This window comes from Scylla paramamosain, chromosome 42 (assembly GCF_035594125.1).
Source record: "Scylla paramamosain isolate STU-SP2022 chromosome 42, ASM3559412v1, whole genome shotgun sequence".
Taxonomy (NCBI): domain Eukaryota; kingdom Metazoa; phylum Arthropoda; class Malacostraca; order Decapoda; family Portunidae; genus Scylla; species Scylla paramamosain.
Genome location: NC_087192.1, coordinates 1,593,079 through 1,613,209, shown reverse-complemented (window position 1 = coordinate 1,613,209; position 20,131 = coordinate 1,593,079). Strand labels below are relative to the sequence as shown.

General features: G+C 40.2%; 1 protein-coding gene across 20 annotated transcripts in view; it reads right to left on the bottom strand.

Annotated features, from left to right (window-relative positions):
* The window catches only part of LOC135093273 (ATP-dependent 6-phosphofructokinase-like), a 62,706-nt gene that overhangs the window by 15,182 nt on the left and 27,393 nt on the right, over positions 1-20,131 (bottom strand). For 11 of the 20 annotated variants that reach the window (XM_063992383.1, XM_063992391.1, XM_063992377.1 and 8 more), the window contains exons 2-14: positions 19,299-19,367; positions 17,254-17,359; positions 14,180-14,308; positions 13,646-13,734; positions 12,813-12,980; positions 10,323-10,475; positions 9,440-9,629; positions 7,679-7,889; positions 5,788-5,896; positions 2,533-2,628; positions 1,947-2,039; positions 979-1,131; positions 244-357 (exon numbers count right to left, since the gene is read on the bottom strand). In XM_063992383.1, the coding sequence (XP_063848453.1) occupies positions 244-357; positions 979-1,131; positions 1,947-2,039; positions 2,533-2,628; positions 5,788-5,896; positions 7,679-7,889; positions 9,440-9,629; positions 10,323-10,475; positions 12,813-12,980; positions 13,646-13,734; positions 14,180-14,308; positions 17,254-17,359; positions 19,299-19,367 (1,680 nt within the window). Of the gene's footprint in view, positions 1-243; positions 358-978; positions 1,132-1,946; positions 2,040-2,532; positions 2,629-5,115; positions 5,225-5,787; positions 5,897-7,678; positions 7,890-9,439; positions 9,630-10,322; positions 10,476-12,812; positions 12,981-13,645; positions 13,735-14,179; positions 14,309-17,253; positions 17,360-17,770; positions 17,806-19,298; positions 19,368-20,131 lie in introns of those variants that run through there. The other 9 variants (XM_063992384.1, XM_063992392.1, XM_063992394.1 and 6 more) reach the window with 3 other exon arrangements.

The following is a 20,131-nucleotide window of genomic DNA, read 5'->3' as shown; positions in this document are numbered from 1 at the left end:
ACATCTGCACCTTCCTTTGCTCTCCAGGTCTTTAAAAATACAACTCCGCATCACAAACATTACTTTTTCTCTTTTACCTCCTGACACACCCACCTCAAGAATATTCCTGGGAAAGTGATCACAAAAACACCACCATCATCAACCACAAGAAAACTCCAAAAATGTAACAAACCACACGCAGCCCAGTGACACCCTTCATCTTGGGTCAAGCCACTGTGTGTTACCTAACTCCCCAAGCCTCACCTTGCCTCCCTCGATGACCTTTGGGGGTCGCAGGCGGGTCAACATCTTGTAGGTCTCCAAGTTGCGGGCAAAACTCCTCCCTCGCATCTGCACGGCTTGGTCCCAGTTTCGTTCCTGGTGATGGAAGGTGGTGAGTGGCAGAGGTGTGAGCAGTGTGTGGGGAGTAAGCACAGGTGAACTGGTGGTTGTAGGGATGTGAGTGGAGAGCATTATAACACTGGTGGTGGTGACCCAAGGAAAGGAAAGCTGTACACAATGAGATGTCAAAACAAAAATGCATAAAAGATTCTGGAGAAATTTTTTATGAATCTAGGATTCATAAAAAATACACAAATTTCAGGGTAATCTGTTCCATGATAGTACCAAATACCAATGAAATAATTCAAACATGAAAATGTAATATAAATTCATAAATATAAATGTAAACATTATGGAGGAATGGAATAATAAAAAGTTACCCAACTACTTTAGTGAAAGAAATTTCATTTTACCAACAAAAAATCATTCACAGTGAAGTCCATTCAAAACACCATACACCATTATGAAAATCTAAATATACTAATTCTAAGTACACAATGCCAGGTTACAAATTAAGAAGCAAATTGAACATTGGAACATACTTCAATCTTATTCAATTTGTGAAAAGACAGTGCAGTCTGACATGTCACACACACATACATACAGACACTTAAACCATCCCAGCAGAAAGGTAAGGAGGCCAGACTCTTGACTCACCTTCATGGCCCGAGCAACAGCCTGAGTCTTGAGCACGCAGCCCATGAGCGGCACACGCACTGCCTGGTTGCCATCAAGGGAGATGACGCAGGGTTCTGTCGCCGTGTTGGCCTCCATCAGGGCCAACACGGCCTCGGCACCCATGCGGCAACCCTGAAGACCAAGTGACTGGTTAACTGAATGAATGATTATAGTGTTGAAACTGAATCCAAAAGAAGGATGTGAAGAGCCACTGATGCAGTGAAAGGTAAGGCAGTGAAGAGACTGGATAAATGGTTAAGGCAGTGATGAGGCAGAAATGATGATAAGGCTAATGGGGTAAAAATGTGTAAGGAAGTGATGGGGCAGGAGTTATGGACAAGGCATTGATATGGTATGAATGATGAATAGAAAAGTGAAGGGGAATGGGGGTAACATGAATGGGAACTCTATAATTCCTCATTCATGATACATATTGCTGATTAATAGAGCAATTGAAAAATTGATGATGCGGAATCCCCTCTCTGGCCTCATATCCTTGCCTCACAGGAACAAAGAGGCTGCCAGCACCATATAAAGGTGTGATAAGACTGCCAGTTATAAATATTATAAAATATAGACTTGGACTTTCTTTCCTCTGATAAGAATCATATTTATGTCCCACCCCCTATGACATGGAAACAGTTTCTCACAGGACCTTGGAAAGTAACTGGACTTATTGAACATCCACAAATATATGTAGGTATATAAGTAGTGGGAAACAAAACCTTCAATTGTCATGGTTTTCTCTTTAAGCTTTATAAAGAGGTCTGGTTTAGAGCAAAATCTTAAGACACCATAGACAACAAATAATGGAGTACTTCAAGTCTTTTAAGAGCCTATAATTAAATTTCTAGCTATAAAAATGATTCAGGTTAATTTAAAAGATGTAAAAAGTCTCATACTCTCACAAGCAGTCAGAAGATTGAACAAGGTACTGCTCCACTCACCAGGAGGCGGTCAAAGGCTGAGGGGGAGCCACCTCGCTGCACGTGACCCAGGACAGTGATGCGCGTGTCAAAGCCAAGCTGGTCCACGATGACCTGCCAGGAGGAACAAACAAGTTAAGGTCAAAGTGAAGGACCTCCATGTGATATAATGTCGATGCGAAGGAGCTTCATGGATCTGGGGAGATGTCAATGAGAGGAAAGAAATCATTACTGCATGTAGGGAATTAAGAATGAATGGTTTTGAAGGAAAGGAGAAGAAGGATAGGGAAGAGATGCATGAGAGGGAGAGGGGAAAGCAAAGGAGATGGGAGAGGAAAGGAGAAGGAAGGGAAAAGAAGGAAAGGTTGGGGAAAGGAAGGAAGGAGATTAAGGGAAGTGAAGGGAAGGGAAGGGCTGTAGGTGACTATACAGATGAAATTAAAAGTACACAAATGGTGAAACAGAAACAAGTAAATGAACAGATAAACAGCTAACATACAGATGAATAATCTTGACCACAAAGTTACAGCCAGTACGGACAAAATAAACCCCACACAAGCAAGAACTATAGGTAGTAGAGTGAGGTGGAAGCAAATGAGGCACTGACCTTCTTCACCGCCTCGGCCGTGATTGCCTGGCCGTGCTGGTCGATGGCACCCTCAGCCACCAAGATGATGTTGAGGCGCTGGCCCATTGAGCGCTCCTGTGTGTAGCGAGGGACAGGTGTGGGGGTCAGTGTGGGTATGTTCACCTCAGCACCAAATGTTCTACCTTTCCTTCAGATACCTTATGGCTGTTCCTTTACTCCCCCTGGTGGTGTTTATCTTATACCTCCTCCCTTTGCTGGGTGCCAATAGATATATCTTTAATTTTGTGTTAGTTAATTCATGTGCAAACTGAATGGCAAGTCAGTATTTAAGATGCACTTATAAAATTTCTTTCCCTCCCATGAAAGCAAATTTTTTTTCCGGCAGTAAATGGTCACCAAGTTCTTCCCTTTGAATTAAGTGATTTCTTTTACTAGTATTATAAGACTGCTAAAGGGATTCCTATCATATGCTTCACAAAATGCTTTCAATCCTGTAGAATGTACAAGTATTTGCAGTATATGTAATGTCTTACATTTAGAAATACTACAAAACTAATCTAAAAGTAGAAATCAAGACAGGAAGAGGCCAGAGACAACCTTGACAGGATGTTCAATGCAACAGTCAATGCAACATGTTACCAGTCAGGCCATGATTACTATGGCCCAGTGAGTTTAGTCAACTTCAACTGTCCCATCACTAAACACAGAGCAGTGTTCTCAGTGATTAAACAAAAACACACACATGGTCCTGGACTACTTCTACATTACTTGTCACACCAAAATCCAGTGCACAGACACCACAAAAATACTGAAACAGAATCTCAGAAGAAAGAGCTACAAAAATTAACAAAGCACTGAGAACTAAGAGGCACACTCTTCATGCCAGCACTGAGGCTGCACACCCAAGCCTCACACTGATCCATGCCTTCATCCCTTGCACTGGTAAATGATGTCTGCCTTTTCTCTGTTTTCTTGTAACTTTACTTTCTCATAATTACTTTTTGCTGTGGTTTTCAAGTTTTCTTGGTTGTTTGTAATAATAGTAATAATAATAATAGTAATAGTCATTTAGTAGAAAATTATTTTCCCTTAAAAATGCACTGTCATCTTTGGCTATGCACTTGTTTTCCTTTCATGTTTTCCCATGATTAGTTTGGCATCTATTGGTGCAAGTGACTGTTCAATTATGGGGGAGAGGGTTCAGTTCTGCACACTGGATGTTCTCCACAATAGGTATTCCACTACTTCCATTCATATTTAACAAGGAGAAAAATGTTTTAAGTCTTCTACCACACATTGCACATAAGATAATTAATTTTAGAACCATTATAACTTTGTTTCAGTCATTATGCAATGATGAAAACAAGGATCCTCTTGATACAGAATTAATTTTCAAGTCTTATAATTATAAAAGACCAGAATTTTCCCAAGTCCACTGCCCTCTGCTAGGAATGGACACAGAAAGGGATTCTGCACATGTTTATGTGTATGCAAATGAGATATATCATTGTTGAAAGGTGTGGAGTAACATAAACCTTGTTCCTTTCCTGTTCTTGTCATGAGAAGGTTTACTAAATTGTCCATCACATGACATGTTATGAAACACAAAATGGGATTCCTTGCCAGCAGCAAAACAGAAAATAGTGAGAGGAGATAAAAGAACTGCAATTTTGTTGCACAGATGGAAGGGGATGTGATGTCAAGTCACCACATGTAGTGGAAACCAGCATCAAGTTCTGATCCACTACTGTACAGCTTCAGGGTCACTGTATTATCCCTGTGGGCTATCCATGTGATGGGTGACAGGCCCCTCACATGAGCTAAGGGATGGCAAGAGGCTTAAAGCTTGGTGCACTGATTTGGTTGTAGCACAACACGTGACCATGATAATACTTTGATAGACAGTACAGTAGAATTTAATGAACAATTCTTATAGGATGTGATAAGATGACTCAAAGGTTTGTACATCAGAGCTGTTAGAATCACTCTAATTCCTGAATTTTCAGCCATGAGTCCTCACAACAGATTAGTCAGCCACCTAGGAATACAAAGGGTGTTGACTGACGATTTAACTGATCTTCATGAGTAGTTTTTTTAGGAGGTACATATAAGCTTAATAAGTGTGGTGGTGGCAGCTTACATTAACACAGCACAGATGAGGGAACAGCATTTTCTGGCCTGGTGAGGATTTCCTCCTGCAGTGCTATAATAACTTATGTTCAACTTATGTTCAACCAGCATCCATTATCCAATGTCAGCAAATCATGATTGGTTAAGGTTTTCTTCAATCATCAATAGGTAGTTTTTATCTTGCATCCACTGTTTAGTTTCAACACCAATATAACACTTGCAACTGCTGCATTATCAAGTGCTCAGAACCACAAGTCATCACTGAAAGGAGAAATCATTTCCTCCACAAGCACAGACAAGACTGACATGTCAGGCGGGTTAGACGAAGCAAGACAGAAACAGTCCGGTGGATGCCATGACAAGTCTCACTTAGGTTCCTGGTAACGCACTGCCAACAGAGTCACCGGCCAGTGCTCTGTTAGCAAGCCACACCTTTGCCACACCCTCACCACAACCACCCCAACACTTTACCGATGCCAGTTTCTTGCACAGCAGCTCAGGCCACTCGTGAGGGGGAGGGAACTCCGGGACAAACATGAAGTCTGCCTCGCACGCAATGCTAGCAGACACACTCAGATACCTGCACATTAGGGTGTTAGGGTGTTGGATCAGAGGATGGAGAGTGGGATGGCCAAAATAATAAAGTAGGCATGGGGGCAGGTGGGTGTGTAGTAATGTTATGTTTTTTTACATGAAAACGATTGAGTTAGCAGAAGAATTTTGAGAGTAATTTTAAAGTGTTAGAATGGATAAAACATGTTATGAGGAAAGAAAAAATAAGAAACATAAATTTCTTGTATATATTATACCTAGTCTACACATGCCAGTGGATAGTCTATTAATACTACTATCAGCAACATTAAAAGAAAACACCAAGTTTTTCTCTAATGCTTGCTGCAAACACACTGTCCATGCAAGTGCTGCCTTCAATCTCTAATCTACACCCTTGTGAAGTGAACTAGCCTACAGGGACAGTGACGAAGGGCGCCAGTCAGTCAGCTACCACTAGAGGTGCCTTCCAGACAAAAGAACAAAAGTACAAAACAAAAATGCTAAATTATTAAATAGAAACCTAGAGCGAATCTGAAAAGCAACCAAAGAGATACAAAGTGAGGAAGATATTTAAGGAGGGGTTCTTCTTGCCTGTTTCAGCTTATTACAGATCTTCTCGCTCCAGTTCTCCGGTGGTGGGTTCTCCGGAATGAAAACATAGTCAGCCTCTGAGGTGAGGGCGGCCACGAGGGCGAGGTACCTGCAACACATCACACACATGCACACACACGCCACAACATTTCCCAGAGACATTTTGAGTTGCATACAAATGTGAAAATGTTAGTGTGCAGATCATGTTGTGTGGTAGTGTTATCTCATAGCCAGATGTGTGTCCATCATCCTGTTTGGGAAAAGCAATGCCAGATTATGAGATGATTCCAAACTTCTTTAATCTAGCCATTTCAGTCAGACACATTCCTCTTAAGATAAATTATTTTTCCTCAGTATGAGAGAGAGAGAGAGAGAGAGAGAGAGAGAGAGAGAGAGAGAGAGAGAGAGAGAGAGAGAGAGAGAGAGAGAGAGAGAGAGAGAGAGAGAGAGAGAGAGAGAGAGAGAGAGAGAGAGAGAGAGAGAGAGAGAGAGAGAGAGAGAGAGAGAGAGAGAGAGAGAGAGGTTTCTTTGTGGTGGTCAGTATAGCTGGTGGTTCTCTGATGAGCTTGGTGCAGTGTGGACATAACAATCACAGTACAGTCCCTACAGGGACAGTGACAAAGGGCACCAGTCAGTCAGCTACCACTAGAGGTGCCTTCCAGTCATATCAAGAGACAAAAGAACAAAAGTACAAAACAAAAATGCTAAATTATTAAACACAATTGCTAAAAACACAATGGGCTGCCCAGCAAAACGGGTGCCTCCATCCAGACAACATTCATGCTAACAACAACACTTGAAATTCAGTGGTTTTTAATAACTCCCAGGTAAAAACCCACAGGGTGTAAGAGGACAGCCAGAGAGATTAAACATGACAGTTAGGTATTAATGGACATATATAAAAACGGGTAAATATAAAAACACCATTACAGATGGGTCTGTGCATCAAGTTATCACAATGGACCTCAATTGATGACAGTCAGCAGGCTACTACACTCCAGTGGAACAGACACCCACTTCATCCACTGTCTGAGAACCATCTACCTCAACTGGCAACACCTTATTATTTACTGTGAACCTCCTTCCATTTACACTCTACACTCAATACTCCGTCTTTTCATCTTTATTTCCAACACCCTTCTCTTCCTCCTCCTCCTATTCATTGGCACGTAATGTCTCTTTTCACCATAATACACAACTAACACATCTTTCTACACATTAATATCCTAGTACCTCTTTACATCCTGCCACCTTCTTTCACCCTTGCCCACTGCCAACACAGCCACCTACTAAAATTTCCTACCACTATTTTTCTACCTTACCAAATTGCAGTATTAGTTTTCCTACCTGTCAATCAGTGCTCCATCTATCCATCTCTAACTAACAACTTCCTACATCCCTCCACTCACCTTGTCACCCACAAGCCAAGCCTCTCCACCCACGCTATTTAAATAATGCTCCAATCCTTTCCTTCCCACTGGCGATCCACTGGTAAACATTTCCTCCTAATTTTCCAATGCAATTAAAATGAACTCTCTTTTAGCATCTAACCCTCTACTTATTCCTTCCAGTACTTTTCTAATTTCCTCACCCACTTACTGTCTTATCTTTAACTCATTACCTGCCATTTCTGATCCTTATCACCCAAAGCTAACGAGTGTGCAGGACATTTCCCTCCTCTTTGTGTATTTCATTGTTGACCTTATTGAAGCTAAAGTAATCTAACTTAGCCACCAAGAGCAATGGTTTTAGCCAATACTTTGTCCATTAGGGAGTATGTCAAGGGAGGGAGTTGGAAATATCAAGATGCATTATGGTGGTAATGTTACAGGGGGGATGTGTCCAGGGGGTAATGTGACTGCAACTCCAAGCCAGCACCAGTCACACTCACCCACAGTGGCGTCCCATGACCTCCAGGATGAAGCAGCGCTGGTGGGAGTAGGCAGTGGCAGCAATGGCATCCACTGCCTCGATGATGCGGTGCAGAGCTGAGTCAGTGCCGATGGTCATGTCAGTGCCACAGAAGTCGTTGTCAATGGAGCCGACCATGCCCACGATGTTGAGGTGAGCGTTGGCCTTGCACTCCTCTTCTGTGATCTCTCCTGCGGTGAGAGTAGAATGGTTATGGATTTCTGATATCTTTATCGAATGTGTACTTAGTTTTTTTTATGATGTAAGAAGGGCACTGGCCAAGGGCAACAAAAAGTGTGAAAAAAAATCTCCTACCGAGACTGCCAGTTCCTAAAGAGAGGTTGAAAAGGATCATCCAAAATTTGAGGATAAGCATCTTGAAACCTCCTCCTCGAAAGAGTTTAAGTCAAAACAGAAGCAGGCAGGGGATTCCAGAATTTAGCAGAAAAAGGGATGAGTAGCTGAAAATACTGGTTAACTATTGCATTACAATGGTGGACAGAATAGGGGTGAGAGAGACTAGAGAGTTATATTTCCCTAGATGAAGGATATAGGCCCTGATTTACACATGTGATCCTGTCTCCTTATCTATGTTTATCCATTTTTCCCTAAAGTTGATATACATTCCTTGACTGTATCACCCCTTATAGTTTATTCCTGTTGTCTATATTCATGTTAGGGAAGCTGCACTCTTTTATATTATTTCCAAATGTCTTCTTTCTCAAATTTTCTTCTTGTCTCATATATACAGCCTCTATTTATTCATGTAATAATAGATATTTATTGTGGGTTTTATGCTATGACTGGACAGTGGCAAGAAGCTCCTGCTTTGGTTTTGGTATCTTCCTGTAGTGTGACCATTGATGAATAAGAATATTAGAGAGAGAGAGAGAGAGAGAGAGAGAGAGAGAGAGAGAGAGAGAGAGAGAGAGAGAGAGAGAGAGAGAGAGAGAGAGAGAGAGAGAGAGAGAGAGAGAGAGAGAGAGAGAGAGAGAGAGAGAGAGAGAGAGAGAGAGAGAGAGAGAGAGAGAGAGAGAGAGAGAGAGAGAGAGAGAGAGAGAGAGAGAGAGAGAGAGAGAGAGAGAGAGAGAGAGAGAGAGAGAGAGAGAGAGAGAGAGAGAGCAAAGGGAAGGGATGGAGGGAGAGAGGCCTTATTATGTGATGTGATGTGATTTTCTCTCTCTCTCTCTCTCTCTCTCTCTCTCTCTCTCTCTCTCTCTCTCTCTCTCTCTCTCTCTCTCTCTCTCTCACTCACTCACACACACACACACACACACACACACACACCTCTAGATCTTTACTTTTTTTCACAAATCTATTTGTTTATTACAACTATTATAAGTAAATACAATTCAGGGGATCTTGCCATAATTCAAATTTCCCCATAATTATGGATATATCTCACAATTATCAATTAATTAGTTGATGTTCCATTAGTGCACCATTTTATTCTGCATTATATGATATACAGTATGTGATGATGATGTTGAGTTAAAACTTATATTTAGTAGTGATGCTTCAAATTTTTGTGTGTGCTGACAGGACAGATCTGGGGTGGGGTGCTGTTTTCACACCACTGTGCCATAATGGAGAGGTTAATACTAATTGACAAGCATATTTAAGGAAAGGCAGGCAGGAGAAGTTATAAGAAAGGAAGGAACATCAAGATAAACAGAACAAAATGTAGAAAATACCAAGAGAAAAAAAGAAGTTGGACCAGCTAACACACAGAGAAACCTACCGTTTTTGACAAGGAGCTGCAGGAGGGAGGTCCAGTCCTGCCGAAAGAGGTTGGCACCAGTGAGGGAGCCGTCACCACCAATCACCACCAGGTTAGTGATGCCGTGCTTGATCAGGTTCTTGGCTGCCCTCATCCTTCCCTCACGCTCACGAAACTCCATGCAGCGGGCCGAGCCAATCACAGTGCCTCCCTGGAGTGTTTTGACAGTATATAAGAGGAGGCATGCAAGGAGTACATGGATGAAGGAAGACCTGTATGACTTGGAGAAGCAGGGTAAGGAGTGTTTTGAGAGTGTAGACAAAGACAGACATGCATGGAGTACAGGGAGGAAGCATATAACATGATAAGAAGTGAGAAAAGATGAGTATGTACAGATAAGGAGAGAGGCATGCATAGAGTACAGGGAAGAAGACAAGTGTGGAATTGTGAGAAGCAAGATATGGAGTGAGGAAAGATGAGTATAGAGAAGGAGAAAGGCATGCAATGAGGACTGGGAAGAAGGTGCATTTGTAGGGTTACGAGAAGCAGGATAAGGAGTGAGCAAAGATGAAGAGAAAATACATTAAAAAATACTAATAAGAAAACTCTAACCTGGTATAAATCTGAGTGATGAAAATGCAAAACTGTGTGTGTCAGCTTTCATTTATTTATTTACATTTTACCTGAGGATTAACACTTTTCTATGTTGTCCAAATAGTTCACCAGTTTTCTGTTTTTCTTGTACATTTCTTACACCAGGTTAGAGTTTTCCCAATATTACATTATGAGCATATCATGGATTCTCCTTGGGTTGTTTTCCAGTAGTAGTAGTAGTAGTAGTAGTAAAGGTAGCAGTGATACAAGTGAGGGCAGTTATAATGCTTACCCCTCAGCACTCCCTCACCTTGTGGATGATGCCAGACACAGATGACCAGTTGGCCTCCACAATGTTGTCTCCACCGTCCACCATGCCCTGGTAGCCCTCCTTGATGAAGTACACCCGGGCACCCACGTACAGGCCCATGCGAACCACTGCCCTCACTGCAGAGTTCATGCCCTGTGGGGACGAAAGGTGAGTGAGTGAATGATTCCGTAAATATAGGTTGTGTTTATTCACCTCCTTCCAGAAGGAGGATGAGCTTTACTGTTTATTTTGTTTGTTCTTCGTTTTCTGTGTGTGTGTGTGTGTGTGTGTGTGTGTGTGTGTGTGTGTGTGAGATGCCTTGTGGTTAACGTGTGATGTTTTGCATGGTGTTATCTAAAGATTTACAGTTATATCTTATGTGTTATAACGGACAGAAGCTTGCAGTGCCCTCTGTCTGACCTGCAGTTTCTTGGTAATTTTCTAAAGAGGGACTCAAGTTGACAAAGCAAGGAATGATATGCAATTTACCCTGATGTAACACTCATGAAAGTACAACAGTTTATATATAGAATGAAATATTTCAGAGATTGTCACAAAATGTATAATCAATTGTAAAGACATAAATATAGCTCTGCAGAAATGTACCACATTAATAAAAGAAATTCATAGCTCCATGACTGAAGAAAATAAATGAATATAACTTTAGATGAAAGGTGAATTATGGTAGGTGATGTGAATATCTGAAAGGTGAATTATGGTAGGTGATGTGAATATCTAGTCATCATCACTTTCCCCAAGCAGATTGCCCTGTGCTGAGAGGTAATGTTTACTGGCACACCATGACCACCGTTCAGTGATGGGTGGCATGTTAAGGCAGCCTGCCAACCTCTGCTGAGGTTGTGCAGTGTGATGTGCACTGGTGACTGTGTATGGCAGGAAGAGGCAGAGTTTAATGGCAACTGAAAATGTTTAAGGCTCTTTATAATTTCAGTCTCTAGCTTAATTTAGGAAAACAGTAATTTTTATGCTGCCTTAAGGGAGTGAAGTATATTTAGCTTCCTTAAGGGAGTACTGACACACACAAAGAAGTGACGTGTTCCTGGTGTATGGACATTGCTCTGTGAGAAATGAAGGTGCAGCTCTTTGTACAATATAATTTTTTTTTTGCTTGTTTATAAGGAGAGAACAAGTGAATGAAGCATCACACAGGACCGACTTATCTTTGCAATGGAAGTTTTTCCCTCACCTGGGCAGCAATACTGCATTTCACTCCCTTTGTGAAAGAATCATTGAGTTTGTTATTCAGAGAGCCTGAGATATTGGCTTAAGTAAGATGGTAAATATATATAAATAAATAAATAAATAAGGTTTAGAAAGAAGTAATCTCAGCCAGGTATAAACAGTTTGATACTGAGAGAGAGTGACTGAATGTATGAATGTAGATGCCTGGTCACAGCTACCTTCCTTTCCAGGGCATGTCACCCTGATATATCAATAAACAGATGGATAAGACAGATAGATGTATTAAAGGAAGAAATGTCATGTGAAGATGTCTTTTATGTAAAAAATGGTAAATGTAATTTAACTGTGGCACTAAGTTAAGGCAGACTAGGATGAGGAAAAGAAAATGTGAGCTTGGAAATGAAAAAAATGCGAATATAAATGAAAAAACAGAGTAATGTTAAAAGCCACTGGTGTTTTCAGACATTCACTTGCTGCTAACTCATGAAGAAGCAGACACTGAATCACAGGTGAAGTTACACTCAGGTCCTTGCCATGAATTTCTATAAGACGGTAAAAGGAAATATTAATTACTAGTTAGTCACAAACAAATATATCAAACTAAAAAGAAAATGTAAATTACAAGCCTGAGAGAGAGAGAGAGAGAGAGAGAGAGAGAGAGAGAGAGAGAGAGAGAGAGAGAGAGAGAGAGAGAGAGAGAGAGAGAGAGAGAGAGAGAGAGAGAGAGAGAGAGAGAGAGAGAGAGAGAGAGAGAGAGAGAGAGAGAGAGAGCACCATGGCAGCCACAAGTGATACACAGACAATGATACATCAGCAAGTGAAAGTGGCTGCCCACAGGTGGTGGCAAACACAAACTCCCACACTGGTGCTGTGCCAAAAGTTTTGTATATAGTAAGATAAGATTATTTTGTATATATTTTCTTCTTTTATATATAAGTAGAAGCTGTTTAAATAGCAACATAACAAACATGTTACTTTAAGACTGCTGCAAATTTTATTTAAATAAAAGAGAGAGAGAGAGAGAGAGAGAGAGAGAGAGAGAGAGAGAGAGAGAGAGAGAGAGAGAGAGAGAGAGAGAGAGAGAGAGAGAGAGAGAGAGAGAGAGAGAGAGAGAGAGAGAGAGAGATACTACAATACTCATAGTCAGCAATAACAGGAGGCACTACCAGGACACACACACACACACACACACACACACACACACACACACACACACACACACACACACACACACACACACACACACACACACACACACACACACACACAGCCAGCACCTGTCCTCACCTGAGAGTCACCGCCGCTGGTGAAGACGGCGATGCCCTTGCCCTTGTGCATGCCCCTCTCGATGAGCTGGCCCTCCTGCCCCATCGTGATTTGGGACTCCATTGTCGCCATGTAGCTTTGATATGCCTGCCACGGGTCAGCAGGGAGTGCCGGGGGTGGGGGGATAGCCTGGGGGAGAGAAATGGACAGTGTAGATTCAATTCTTCACTTCATCTTGGGGAGGTAATAAGTGTAGCAATGAAACTTAGCAATGGGAAAAGTGTGGAGTCAAATTTTTATTTCATCTTGGGGAAGTAAAAGTGTAGTAATGAAATCTAGACCTGGTGAAGTAGTGAGTATAGTAATAAAATTTAGCAAAGAGAAAGAGCAGGATCAGAATTTTTGCTTCATTTTGTGGAGGCAATGAATGTAACAATAAATTTCAGGAGAGAGAAAGAGTGTAGAGTCAAATTTTTACATCACTTTGGGGTGGGTGATGAATGTAGCAATAACATTTAGGAAAGAGAAAGAGCAGAGTCAAATTTTTGCTTCATCTTGGGAGGTAATAAAAATAATATTTAGCAAAGGAAAAGAGTGAAGAGTCAAATCTTTACCTCATCTTGTGGAGGCAGCAACATAGAGCAGCATAAATTTTTTCACTCTAAAAGAGCTAAAGAATGTAATATTTCCTGTCTCAGTAACAGATAATAAGAGTAGATGAACTTGTGTTTCAGTAAAAGAGCTAGTGAGTCATTATTTTGTTAGTTACAAAGATAATAAATGTAACTTAATTTGTTTCCCCACTACAAGCAACATTCTCTGGTTTTAGTCACTTCCTCCCTGCATTACCTCACCTCTTCAGGAGCAGGTGGTGTTGCCTCAGGAGCCTCCTGCTGTGGCACAGGCTCGTCTCCTTCCTCTGTTGGGGGTTCTGAGCTCTTGGCTTCCTCCGTAATGATTTGGAATAGAATAAACAAATGGATAGTCATAACAAACTTTGTTTTTATGACTCATATTTACTTACATACTAACCTCCTCTAATCTGCATCGCAACTTTTACTCATGTTCTTTACTACCCCCACTCACATTTCTGTCTTCTATCCTCTTCCACCTCTAACATGTAACACCTCAAATATCCATCACCACTATTATGATCAATATCTCCACTTCCTCTTACACTCTTCATCATCTTTACCATTCCCCTTCATTCACCTTTAACATGAAACATCTCAAACATCCAACACATTCTTTTGCCCTCTCTTTATCATCCTCTTCCACCTCAGATTTAACACCCAAAGTACCCACCACCACTAACCAGCATCACCGTGCCTTTGCTCATTCTATAGTATCAACATCTACACACCTCTCGATCATCACCCTTTACTCACCTTGTGCCTCTTCCTTAACAACCCTCAGGAACTCCTCAAGGTCTTTTGCTTTCTCAGAGTCGGACGCTGCTGCCTTCACCTCCTCCTCTAGTACCTCAAGTTGCTCTGGGGGAAGGTGTGCAAAGCGACCTGGAAAACACACATACACTCATTTAACTATTGCTTTTAATATCAATGGGAAAATTAATGGAAAAATGGGAGGAAAATTTAAAGGGACAGTGTTGGTGACCTGCAAACACATAACACTTGCTTAAGTATTGTTCATTGCACTTAATATCAAGGTGGAAATTAACTGAAAAACTGGAGTGAAATTTAGGAGATAGTACATAAATCTGGAAGGATACTAGATTGAAAACTTAAACGGAAGTAAACTGGAGGGAGATCTGAAAGAAACAGAAAGAAAAGTACAGAGGGAGAGAAAATACTAATTAAATAAAAAATTAAATAAAAGTAAATTAGACAGGAAGAAACAAAAAGGATAACTGGAGATAAACTAGAGGTGCACCTGCATCTAATTTGGAAGGAAAATGAAGGGAAAGAAAAGAAGAGAAACAAATTAATGTTCTTGGAAAAAAGGTAGTCATAACAAAATAATGGTAATAATTAATGGTATAAAAAAAAAAGGATAAAGAAAGAAAAAAGCTGGACTCATAAACTCAGACTGTAAAGGTAAATGCACACAATATGAAAGAAAAAGAAAAAAAAAGCTGATCTGTAACCAAATAATTGCAAAAATAAAAGATACATAAAAGAAAAAAACACTGGATTCAAAACCTAATAAGCTATAAAAAACAACAATAAAAATAAATAAGTAAATAACAAATAAAGTAAAAAAAAAAAAAACTGTAGAGAGAAGCACGAGTGAGATGAAAATAAAAGGAGCTTAGAGGGAGAGAGAAATAAGAACCCTTGTTGAAATCCAGAGTTATCGTATGAAGAGACCAACAAACACTCACTCTGACATGTCTGTACTGAATGGAGGCAGGAAGAGGTTGTAAGGAGAGAAAAGGCAAGGAATTAAGGGAAAAGGAAGGGCAGGAAGTCAAAAAGAAACGTACAGGATTTAAGTTGGGCAGTACATGATGGTGTAATAGGAAGGAAGAAATATTTTGATGATATTTTAACTTTCCATATAAGGCAATGTGTGTGTGTGTGTGTGTGTGTGTGTGTGTGTGTGTGTGTGTGTGTGTGTGTGTGTGTGTGTGTGTGTGTGTGTGTGTGTGTGTGTGTGTGATCTTGGCTTCTATTCAAGTGGGAGTGTTGGCCTGGTTATTTAGCAGATGAGCTCACATGAATACCAGCCATCCCAGTTGCTGTAATGGTAGGTTAGGTCAAGTCACTTTGTACTATGTTAGGTTAGGTTAAATTACATTCATCATCCAAACTTAACCTAACCTAATCCACTTGTGAAAAAATGTGGTTGAAAAAAATAAATAAATAAAATGCTGGAAAGTCTGAAGTTTATGCCATCCAAATGATAAGTCACATGAACATACAGCTTCACCTTTTCATCTGACAGAAATAATTAGGTAATGAAGAGAAGCATAAAATATTCAGACACACACACACACACACACACACACACACACACACACACACACACACACAGGATATAAAGGATGGTTCAGTGGGATAATCTGTACAGGATATCCTTTCTCCTGTTGTTATGTTACCATCATACCTTGATGTCACTAGAGCCTCTAAACGTTCACCTTCCTTTGGCACCACCTGGCTGGGACATTTACTCATCTTAGGAAAACTGAATCCTGTCTTTGGGGAAGTTTTGTTTCATATACTTTGGTAAGACTGCATATCAGGGAAGGTACTTTGTGTATTATGAGGTCTTATTCTCTCTTTCTCTTGTTCTCTACCTACCTACCTATCTACCTTCTGTGTTTTCAAGCCTAATTGACTGCTAGCATGATAAATTTCACTGTCACATAATTTCCCTCTATACAATAGCACTGTATTTTCCTACATCACAGTCTGGCCACACTGCAATTAAGGCCGAGTGTCAAGGTATGGGGTTGTAGTATTCATGGAAATAAAGGAAGAGTGATCATAAGTGGTTTGTCACAGGGATAGGTTTTCTTCCACTTTCTTTCTACAGTTTTACAGAATGGTCTGTACACAGCCAGAGTGGAAAATTGAGTTATGATAACAGAGGAGATGGGTAACTTATATTTCTTTTAATTTCATAGATGATATATATTTCCTTTGAGTTATATAATGATGATGGTATATAATATCATTTCCCTTGGGTTTGCTTCCACACTGTTCATATGAACTTTGCTTCCTTTCTGAGATTAATAAATAGTTTCCCATTTCCTAACACAAAGAATATGCTTCAAGTAATCTGTAATATAATTCTACAAGTACAGGGAAATGTCTTCTTCATAAAAATCTTCAAAGACTGCAATATTTATTCTGCATACAAAGTGGAAATAATACTCCTCATCACCTAACATGTGAACCATCACCACAAACATGAATACTGTAAGTTAAACAAGGAAACTGAACAAGATATCAATGTACAAGCAAATAAATATCTAAATGCTCAGGCCATAGTTGTTGGTGACTGTGTCATGTGAGAGGAAGAGAGGGAGAGGAGGTGAAGCTCACCTGCATTAACACCATGAACACACACTTGTTTCTACACTGTGAATAGAATACATTAAAGTGCTGCCTTTGTGCCAGCAAGAGCTGATATCTATGTCCTACAAGCACAGCTGAAGAACAAAGCCAGTTTATGCATTCAAGGAAGTTTGCATTGATCTCTGAACCAGAAATTTTCATTAACTACCAATTGAACACAAAGATCCCCTTCACCAGAACCCATTTAACATTTCACAATCTCTAGTACTATTACAAAACCCACAAACCTCAACTCTTTACCCTGCACAAAATATTTCCATCCACTGGCTAATCACATGACAGCCTCTGAAGACCATCACCTCAGCAAGTTGTGCCAGACAGGGCTGCTGGGATGAAGTATTTACTGTGTACATGCAGCAGAGGGCACTCAGGACAGTATACACAGGTTAGGTATGCAGGACACAACAGGCTACACTCACCGGCCTCCTTGGCATCAGCAAACTCCTGCAGATATTTCTGGACCTGCTCCTCTGGAACTTCAGGCTTGTCAGGCTCGTTGAACTTCCTTATTCTTCTCTCAACCTCCTGAAGGGAAACACTACTTTAGTAAGTCTTAATGTTTTCAATAATAGCAATATTATTATTATTATTATTATTATTATTATTAGAAGTAGTAGTAGTAGTAGTAGTAGTAGTAGTAGTAGTAGTAGTAGTAGCAGCAGTAATTAAAAATATAATAATAGTAATAATAATAATAATAATAATAATAATAATAATAATAATAATAATAATAATAATAATAATAATAATAATAATAAACACCAAAAATAACAGTAACAGCCTTACTTTCTTCACCTGGTAAGGAAGCACTGAATGACACACAATAATAATCTCAAAACCTCCCATTAAAAGTACATTATCTCACCAAAAGACTCACCACCACCACCACCACCACCACCACCAACACCACAACAGATTACACTCTCCATCACATACTTTCCCTTCCCACAGCAGCACTGCACCTTCCTGGCCTCAGACAGCACTGGCTACACTGGAGTGAATCAGCCACGGTGTCCTCCAAGCCACACACACACTGATTCACATGATGACAGCCTGTAAGTCACTATGTACTTCACCACCACCAGCCTTGCAGCTCAGTGACTCAACAATAGGCTAACTTGCAATATCACACACCTCTCACTAGCAGACAAAACTATTTTCTCTGATAAGTGAAATCATACACTGTACTGCTATATACATCATTACTATTACAGTTAATTTTCAACCTTGCCTGAGCTAACTGCTGTGTGTACAACCCCATAACTCATTCTCCGGAAAGAAACAGTATAACGTATATAACAATTAATCCTTTCACAGTAATAAGCAACAATTCACAGAACTAAAACAATGTATGAAATCTTTATAACCATGTACAAGAAAGAAGAGGATCAAAAAGAATAGATTTTATACTTTCTAGACTGCAAGATGTTTGGAGGTGGCTGCAAAACAAGAGGAAATGTTTGAGGGTAGTGACTCGGGGAAGATGCACCAAACAGCAGAGGAAGAGTTAAGAATACAGCAATACTTAACAGAAGATATAGCCAGAAATTAAAGTAATCCCTCAACAGTAATGAATATTGAATACTCTCTTCACCCAGTAATAGTGAGATGCTACAAGTGGGAAAACTCTAACCTGATATAAGAAATGCATGGGGGAAAAAAAGTGGATTATTTTGACTGCATAAAAAAATTGTTAACCCCCAAAACACACACACAGCTTTGGATCCTCACCACTCAAGCTTACACTACATTAGAGTTTTCTCAGTCAGTACAGCTCTAGTGCAACTCCAGTCTGAGTCAAGGAGCAGAATGCCAAGTCAGTGCCGAGTGCAACCCCTTCCCTTTCCCATGGGGTGGCAAACATGAGGGAGGAAAGGACACAGGGAGGTGGGGGGGGAAGAGGGAAGAGGGAATGGAGTGAATTATGGAGGATGATTGATTTAATTTTAGGCGATGAAATGAGGTCATATGGTAAGGAAGGCGAGGACGAGGGCAAGGGAGAGGGAGAGGATGAGGGAGACAGAGAAAGGGAGTTGGAGAGTGAGGGAAGGAAAATACAGAGAAGAAAGGATAGATAAAGGAAAGAACACAAGGAGAAATGAAAGGATAAATGAAGGAAAGGAGGGGCAGAGGAAAAGAGGGAAGGATGGATGAAGGAAACAAATGACACAGGAAGAGATTAAAGATGAAAGAAAATAAAGGCACATGGAGATATGGAAAGACAGATGAAGAAAAGCAAAGGACACAGAGAAATGAAAGGATGGATAAAGGAAAGGAAAGGACACACAGGAAAATAAAAGGACGGATGAAGGAAAGGAATGACAAGGGAAGATACAGGACAGATGAAGGAAAAGAAAAACATATAGAGAGAAAGATGGATGGATGGATGGAAGAAGCGAGGAGCAAGAGGATAGAGATGGAAGGATGGATAGAGGGAGGGAGGGAGTAACAAAGCATAACTAACCAATCGCTGCTTCTGGTAACTGTAGGGGATGTAGGGCGGTGCCTCGTGATGGTGTCTCTTAAACAGGCTCTGGGGGAAGGGAAGGAGGAAGGTGTTACTCCTGCATCCTGATGTGTGTGTTGGTGGGGCAGATACCTCGCCTCAATTGTCATGTGAGTGAATGCATGAGGACTAAAAATAAATGTGTTGTTCTTAGCTGTATAGATCTTGCTTTCAAAATAAATATAATGTGCATGTATAAAAAGAAGCACAGGATTTATAAGAGATATCATGTAAATATATTACTGTGAAATATGTACATAAAGTGAGAAAGCAAGTATTCCTAATTAACATTGTATTCCTTTTATGGGGCTTGATTAACTAATAAGTGTCTGTGAAATTTGTGGGTTGAGTATTTTATTTTGTAAGGATACTTATATAAGAATGTCATTTGATTGCTTCCTTCTCTGTCTTGACACATGAAGGAGCAGAGCACGGCAAGCAAAATGAGCCGTGCAGACTGACTGACGGCAGATGGTTTTCATGATATTTATAACAAAGGATCAGGTCTTAAAGGAAATAATAGTATGCAAACAGTGGCAAAAACCAAAGGGTAGAGTTTTGTTTTAGAACAAAACTGTTTCCATTATAGTGAGTTATGTTAATTAAAATATGTGTAGCTTTTTACCAACTTGTGTAAGACTTTCTAAAAATAAGAAAAAACAAAAAAAATAAAAATTAAATAAAAAACAAATAAAAATGTGAATAAGTAAAGAAATTAAACTAAATAACTACAGTACTTGAAAAAAAAACAATAAAAACCTGAGAAAAAACAAAGAAAAGGATGAAAGAAA